Source organism: Lipophrys pholis (genome assembly GCF_963383615.2).
Source record: "Lipophrys pholis genome assembly, chromosome: 1".
Taxonomy (NCBI): Eukaryota; Metazoa; Chordata; class Actinopteri; order Blenniiformes; family Blenniidae; genus Lipophrys; species Lipophrys pholis.
The window spans coordinates 9634656-9642864 of record NC_137635.1 but is presented as its reverse complement, the minus strand read 5'-3'; the positions used below and the strand labels follow the sequence as shown (position 1 = coordinate 9642864).

The following is an 8209-nucleotide window of genomic DNA, read 5'->3' as shown; positions in this document are numbered from 1 at the left end:
TCCTCACCTCGTTGGTTCCACGCGCTCCGGTGCAGAAGCGATCAACAATCACAAATTTTTTACTATGAACAGCTTCAATCACAAAATGAAAACAACTATCATTTAGTTTTTCACGCTCTGAAACAAAAGAAGTTTGAACGCAGTAAAAATGAACATAGCACCTTTTATTTCCTTCAAGATCCAGAAAACGGCCACAAAGACAAAACCTTCAGATTGTCTGCAGCCGCCGTTCAAGTGGAGACATAAAATGATGCATGTGACACAAGTTCAAACTCTCTTTGAAATGTTTTAGATTGACGATAACGCCTCTTGGTTTTAGTGCGTCTGCAGCAGAAATAGACTTGAATGTGGATTTAGAAAATAAAACCACCGGTGGGGTTTGATTTAACGTCCCTGTCGTGGAGAACTGAGATGATCTCACGAGAAATCCGTTGATGAGCAGCGAAGTCTTTGCATCGTCCAGATTGAGACGAATAGTTCTGCTGCCATAAAACAAAATAATAGAAAAAAAGTTGATTAATAGTGACACAATTTAGTGGTTTGTGTGTTTTTACGAGCATTTGATTTCCTGTTCCCGTCTGAAAATCTGGTCGTTGGTTTATCTTTTAACGGGAAGATCTCGCTCTTTTCTGCAGCGCTTCTGGACTGATTGTCCCTCCATCCTTTCCTCTGATCGCTGACAGATTTTCTCCTAAAGACACCGGGGCTTCACAGACGTACGTACGCATGCACACACTCTAGAAGTTGAGGTTTTTGGGGACTTCCCAGGGAAACTCCTTCCGGCCAAAGTGGCCGTAACAGGCCGTCTTCTGGTAGATGGGTCTCTTCAGGTCCAGCTCTCTGCAGGACAGGAGGATAAATTCAGGATTTAAATTGATGTGGAGGAGTTAAAGTGTGTGTCACACCTGAGCTGGAGAAATCTGCAGATTGAAAATCAAAATATTGACCCTCTGTCAGGTGTTTCTTCAAAATCCACACGTTATGAAAGTTACAGAATAAAAGCATGAGTAATTAAATGTGAAATGTTAAATTTCAAAGGATTCAAATGAGTAATTGATTAAGGTTTCAAGACCTTATGATATAAAATGACACATTCTATATTTCATATTGTATATTAACTGTTTATTTATCCTTTAATCAGTGACAAACAACTGTCAAAGTGTAATATTTGAGTATTTTCAAGATATAATCTCTGGAAAACAGACTCATCATGCTCGGAGGGCGTGACCTAATTCCGCAGCCAATAGAAATGTCTGTTTGGATCGCTAAGACCCGCCCACCTAAGTGCACCAATAGAAGCTCTCGGACACGCCCTCTTTTTCTGAAGAGATTCACCTGGAAAAACTACTAAGACTTTATACTGTCATGGGACAAAATACATCATATATTCAGATTCAGAAGACACTCATTACATTTGAGACTAAATCGTTTTTTCTGTTGTTGCAGAGATTAAAACTCCTCCATTTAATATCAAACAGATTTATGCATTTCTATCATATTTTTTTACTACCTGAAAAATAAGTTGATGAGATTTTTACAAGAAAACGTTTTAGAAGTTAATGATGTACATCATATGTCTAGTTTGTTTTTTCTTCTACTTCTTAAACAGCTTATGTATGATTTCAGTATTGAGCTGAAAAGGAGAAAATAGTATTTTATCTGAATGATGCAGCAAGACACAGAGTGATGAGGTCTTGCAGCCCCGATAGAAATGTTTCGTCTTGGTTTATGAGTTTCCCTCGTCAGTCAGTAATAATCCTGTTCAACTGGAAAGAGGCAGTGAAATCCCAACCTGACGATGACTCCCGGTCTGAGGTCAAAGTTCTTGTTGACGATCTGCAGCAGCTCCTTCTCGCTGCTCTGAGAGGAGCCGTACGTGAAGAGGGAGATGGAGAGCGGGTGGGACACGCCGATGGCGTAGGCCACCTGAAAACACAGACGACACCATCAACCCTGATGATGGAGGATGAAACAGACACCCGAGAATTCAGTCTCAGCTGGAGCCTTGATTCACAGCAGTCGTTCATAACCCCCCACAGATTACCTCTAAACTCCACAGATTACATCGAAAACCCCAGATTACCCTAAAGCCCCCTAAATTACCTACAAACCCCCTAGATTACCTCCAAACCCCCCAGATTACATCTGAACCCCCAGATTACCGCTAACCCCCTACAGATTACATCTAACACCCTCAGATTATATCTAAACCCTCCAGATTACATCTAAACCCCTCAGATTACCTCCACTCCCCCCTTAAATTACCTCCAAACTCTTATATTACATCTAATCTCCCATTACCTCTAAACAACCCAATTTCCTCAAACCCCCCCTGACAGATTACCTCTAAACCCCCCCATTACCTCTACAATCCCCCATATTACCTCTAAAGCCTTCCCAGAATACCTCTAACCTGCCCCACAAATAACTTCTAACCCCCCACAGATTCCCTCTAACCCCCCCCCCGATTACCTCTAAACCCTCCCAGATTACCTCCAAACCCCCCACAGATTCCCCCTAACCCCCCAATTACCTCTAACCCCCCCCCCCCCCCCCCGATAACCTCTAAACCCCCCCAGATTACTTCTAAACCCCCCCAGATTCCCTCTAACCCTTCCGATAACCTCTAAACCCCCCCAGATTACTTCTAAACTCCCCCAGATTCCCTCTAACCCCTCCGATTGCCTCTAACCCCCCACAGATTACCTTAAACCAACAGATAACTTCTAAACACCCACCCCAGATTACCTCTAAACCCAGATTGCCTCTAACTCCCCATAGATTCCCTCTAAACTAAACCTCCCTTAAAAACCTGCAGTTTTCCTAAAATACCAGTATAGCAGCTATATAGTTATTTAATAACAGTTTGGCGCTTTAATTTTCCTAAAACTTTGAGAAACGTCATATTAAAGGTTTCCTGGACGACGTCCTGACCTGCACCAGCACCCGGCGGCAGAGCCGGGCCTTCACCAGCGACTTGGCCACCCAGCGGGCGGCGTACGCAGCCGAGCGGTCCACCTTGGTGGCGTCCTTCCCGGAGAAGGCCCCCCCGCCGTGAGCCCCCCAGCCGCCGTACGTGTCCACGATGATCTTCCTGCCCGTCACGCCGGCGTCGCCCTGAAACGTCACGGGAGGATTACAGACTGAAACATGGCAGATTTACTGTTCAGAGTCCAGCTGGTCCCCGACTTCACAGTTCAGGAGCTGAAGTTGTAAAAAAGATTCAAGTTCAAAAGGATCAAGGTCGAAGAAAAGCAGATGTTGATGTTGGTGGATCTGATTTTGAAACTGATTTTGAAACTCTGCTCTGTTTTACTGCTTTTGTGGATGAAATCTAAATATTTCCATTTAAACTGTGACAAACTACCACAGGGATTACTTTACTGGAAGCCTACGTCTCTAGAAGTTTAGAAGTTAGAAGTGATGAAATGAACTTAAAGTGGAGAAATAATATTAAACACATTTTTATACATGTGACATGCAGAAACAAATCAGTTCTATAATTTCTAATAAATGCTATAATTCTTTTATAAAAGGTTTTGTAATGTCTTGTCATATAAACATTCCAAACTGTTGATGAATGTGATCAAACTGGTTTATTAAACTAGTTTTATATTAATGTTATGTGTTAATGTTGTGATGAATGTGATTGAAGCTCATGACGTCCACTCCTGTCCAGAGCATGTTGACCACTGCCCCCCCCCCAGGCCTCACGACGTTACCTGCGGCCCCCCGATGACGAAGCGCCCGCTGGGCTGCAGGTGGTAGACGGTCTGCTCGTCCAGGTACCTCGGAGGAACCACGGCCTTGATGACCTTCTCCTTCAGGACCTTCCTCTGCTCCTCCAGACTCACGTGGTCGTCGTGCTGCACCGAGATCACCACCGTGTGGACCCTCGTCGGCACCACGGCGCCCCCGTCCTGCCTGTAGTGGACCGTCACCTGCCGCAGGTGAAACCACACAAACGTTAATCTGAAGTCGCAGCAGCCGGAACTTCAACTCGTCTCACTGGAGAACAAACCACTCTAAACTACACACACGCCAACCTGTTACCATGGCAACGCAGATACTAACTATGGCACGCACCATATAATCAGTATCTTTCACATTAACATCTTTGTATTTCGTACTAATTGTCTTTATTTGACTCTTTAATCTCTTGAAAGAAAAAAGTAACTAGTTACTTTGAATTTGCATTACTTTTTTATCATCTCTTAGTTGAGTCTTGATCTAGTAATAATCTAGTTTTAGCATTAGCTGAAGTTAAATCAGTCAGAGAGAGGAAGATGCTCTATAATCTGGATGTTAATGGAGGAAGATTCACTGTAATCTGGATGTTAGTAGGTGGAACATGCTCTATAATCTGGATGTTGGAGGAGGAAGATGCTCTATAATCTGGATGCTAGTAGGTGGAATGTGCTCTATAATCTGGATGTTAATGTAGGAAGATGCTCTATAATCTGGATGTTAATGGAAGAAGATTCTCTGTAATCTGGATGTTAGTAGGCGGAAGATGCTCTATAATCTGGATGTTGGAGGAGGAAGATGCTCTATAATCTGGATGCTAGTGGAGGAAGATGTTCTATAATCTGGATTATCGTTGAAGAGTCACAGACTGAATAAACAGGAAATGTCTGTGCAGTTTATCAAAGTTGCTTCCTGAACTCAGATTAACTGGGAAACGTTAGTCTCTTTAGCAGATTGTGACTTGCTGTAATCCCACCTGAGTCTTGGAGTCTGGGCGGAGCCAGGGGATGCTCCCGTTCCGCCGCAGTTCGGCCATCTTGGCGTTGAGCTTGTGCGCAAGGACGATGGTGAGCGGCATGCACTCCTCGGTCTCGTCTGTGGCGTATCCGAACATCAGGCCCTGTCACAGAGAGAACCTTGTGATTCATGCTGTCGCTGTCTGTAACGAACGCCACGGCTCACTAATAAAAAAATCATCAAATATCCTGAGGTCCACCCAACTCTAACATCTCAAACCTGAATGAATGAAGAGGAATTTAATCCACAAACAGAATAATCTTCTAATCCACGATATCTCATCCACATTCATGCAACACACACGGTATTCAACAGCTCATGCAAGAAATTATGTGCAAACACAGATTAGATGTTTCAGGATGTGGCCAGCTGATTGTGCAGTAAACTTCCAGTTTATGCAGTGAACTTCCTGATTGTGCAGTAAACTTCCTGATTGTGCAGTGAACTTCCTGATTGTGCAGTAAACCTCCTGTTTGTGTAGTGAACTTCCTGTTTGTGCAGTGAACTTCCTGTTTGTACAGTGAACTTCCTGTTTGTGCAGTGAACTTCCTGTTTGTGCAGTGAACTTCCTGTCTGAACAGTGAACTTCCTGTCTGAACAGTGAACTTCCTGTTTGTGCAGTGGACTTCCTGTTTGTACAGTGAACTTCCTGTTTGTGCAGTGAACTTCCTGTTTGTGCAGTGAACTTCCTGTTTGTACAGTGAACTTCCTGTCTGAACAGTGAACTTCCTGTCTGAACAGTGAACTTCCTGTTTGTGCAGTGGACTGAAGTTGATGAAGTGGCGTCAGGTCACCTGGTCTCCGGCTCCGATGTCGCTCTCCACTCGGTCGACGTGAACTCCCTGAGCGATGTCCGGGGACTGCTGCTCCAGCGCCACCAGCAGGTTGCAGGTCTTATAGTCGAACCCTGAATACAGAGAAGATTCAGCGTGGAGCTGGACGAGCCGAGCGGCTTCGTTCAGGAGAAGCAGCGTCAGGGTTCTCCACCTTTCTCCGAGTCGTCGTAGCCGATGTGCTGGATTAAATCTCTCACCACCTTCTGATAGTCCACGTTGGCTCTGGACGTTACCTCTCCACAGAGCAGCACCATGCCCGTCTTACACACCGTCTCTGTTCAGGGTCAAAGGTCAAAGCTTCACTCTCGAAGAAATCTGTTTGCAGCCATTGAAGTTGTAAAACATCCAGATTATAGAGCATCTTCCTCCTCAAAGATGCAGATTATAGAGAATCTTTGTCCACTAACATCCAGATTATAGAGCATCTTCCTCCTCAAAGATGCAGATTATAGAGCATCTTCCTCTCATACATGAAGATTATAGCGCATCTTCCACCTCTAACATGCAGATTATAGAACATCTTCCTCCTCTAATATCCAGATTATAGAGCATCCTGCTCCTCTAACATCCAGATTACAGAGTATCTTCTTCCTCCTGACTGATGTAACCTAATCTGAACTGAATGAGTGAGTCAGTGACCTCTGACCCTCCCAGTCTGATAGTTGGGTTAAAGTAACTAGTTACTCACCGCAGGCCACTTTGGCGTCGGGGTCTTGTCTCAGGTGAGCGTCCAGCACGGCGTCGCTGATCTGGTCACAGATTTTATCTGAAAGAACAAGAATGAGTTTGTCTCCATGTGAAGAGCTTCTGCTGGACGGATTAGATTTCTCCCCACTGCTGTGAGGAGTTACAGGATTAGGAATCGCACCGACCGGCCCGATGTCCAGACAATGTCTGATCCAGCGCCGCCAGAGTTCCTCCTGCTACAGGATCTCTGACTCTGAGCTGCTGGAACCTTTCAACAAAACCTGCTTGTTTTTAGAACCAATCCAGGTTTTGCTTCTTTTCAGCAGAAACTAATCTGCTCAGTTGTGAGAATCTTTCTGTACTTTGTGTGAAAATGTCTTGAAAAGTGTCATTTTAAATGCAGGATTTACTGTGAGGTGTATTTATGAGGTGTTCACCGCACAAATTCTGGGATTAAATGTGCAGAATGTCAATACGTTTGCTCCGGACTAGTAAAAGCAATCCGTTTGTCTTTCGTCAGCAAATAATCCCATTTAACAGATTCTATTATTTCAGATGTGTGTATGTTTGAATGAAAAGCTGCAGAAAGAAGAAGAATCTTTTATGACCCTCTTTTAAATTGATTTAAATGTTTCCTTCTCGATAAACTGCACGTCTCCATGTAACCTGCTCGGTCCACAAACTGCTCTGCAACATGTCAAAAGTCATTAGAAACTTCAACAGCTCCAGTCTGCAGCCCTCAGGATTCTTTCTACCTGATTTAAAGTACAAGCAACCTGCAGTGAGTTTTACGTGGAGATATTGTGACTGAAGCTGTTCTGCACTCCGACGCTTTATCATTCCAGGATCCCGGAGAGATCAGCTCTGGAATCTTTTCACGCAGCAGTCTGGACTCTGCACATTCCTCAGAGTCATCGATGATCAGTGAGACGGAAACGAGCTGGACTCTCCTCCAGACTGGAGCACTGGACCGGCGCTCTGGACCGGCGCTCTGGAACAGTACTCACCAGGATGCCCCTCTCCCACGGACTCGGAGGTGAAGATGAAGGAGCCGTCGTGAGCAGCGTGCTGGTTCCCGTTCATCTCCATGGTGGCTCAGACACACACACACACACAGACACACACACTCTGAGTGCAGCAGCTGGAGGAGTGTGAGCTACATCAGGCAAAGACAACATCATCCAGACGGGGGGGAGGGCGCCATGTGAACCGGTGGGTGAGACCATTGAGGGGCGACGGGGACTGTGGGAGCCTTCATGTTAACTCCTGCACTGCTGGATGTCCTGAGTTCAGACCGGGGTTCCGGCTCAGTGCTGCAGCGGCGCGTCCACTCTTCACCCCTCAAAGGGTTACTGAAGCCCCCCGGCCTCCACTCAGGCCTCCAACCACAGCTCCCCTCAGGCCTCCACCTAGTGCCCCCCTCAGGCCTCCACCCAGTGCCCCCCCCCAGGCCTCCACCCAGTGATCCCATCAGGCCTCCACCCAGTGCCCCCATCAGGCCTCCACCCAATGCCCCCATCAGACCTCCACCCAGTCCCCCCCCCCCCCCCCCCCCGGGCCTTTGTTTCTTTGTACCTGGGGCCTCTGAGGTGTCCAGTGGGCCGTCTGGGCCTGTGTACACACTGGCATGTCGTCTTTACACTCTCCTCCTCACTCTCCTCCTCACACTCCTCCTCACTCTCCTCTTCACACTCCTCCTCACACTCCTCCTCACACTCCTCCTCACTCTCCTCTTCACACTCCTCCTCACACTCCTCCTCACACTCCTCCTCACACTCCTCCACACACTCCTCCTCACACTCCACACACTCCTCCACACTCTCCTCCTCACTCTCCTCCTCACTCTCCTCCTCACACTCCTCCTCACTCTCCTCTTCACACTGACAATCTGTATCTCGACACTCTGGATCAATGATCTGACA

The 8209-nt window shown here is 46.2% G+C and overlaps 1 protein-coding gene across 1 annotated transcript; it reads right to left on the bottom strand.

The window, feature by feature from the left end:
- Positions 1-144: 144 nt before the first annotated feature.
- Positions 145-7454, bottom strand: LOC308120163 (S-adenosylmethionine synthase-like). The gene is made up of 9 exons (XM_080480606.1): positions 7295-7454; positions 6289-6366; positions 5752-5874; positions 5559-5671; positions 4724-4867; positions 3723-3941; positions 2935-3117; positions 1793-1926; positions 145-840 (listed from the first exon to the last, which is right to left on the bottom strand). The coding sequence occupies exons 1-9, from the start codon at positions 7374-7376 to the stop codon at positions 738-740; spliced, it is 1179 nt and encodes a 392-aa protein (XP_080336732.1). The 5' UTR covers positions 7377-7454; the 3' UTR covers positions 145-737.
- Between the last annotated feature and the right edge of the window lie 755 nt (positions 7455-8209).

Bases quoted from the DNA above. Each gene is read 5' to 3' on its own strand.
- LOC308120163 (XM_080480606.1), bottom strand. From the start codon at position 7,376: ATGGAGATGAACGGGAACCAGCACGCTGCTCACGACGGCTCCTTCATC. The intron at 6,367-7,294 runs GTGAGTACTGTT...TTGTTCTTTCAG, and splicing joins CGTGGGAGAGGGGCATCCTG to ATAAAATCTGTGACCAGATC. The intron at 5,875-6,288 runs GTGAGTAACTAG...GACCCTGAACAG, and splicing joins CGACGCCAAAGTGGCCTGCG to AGACGGTGTGTAAGACGGGC.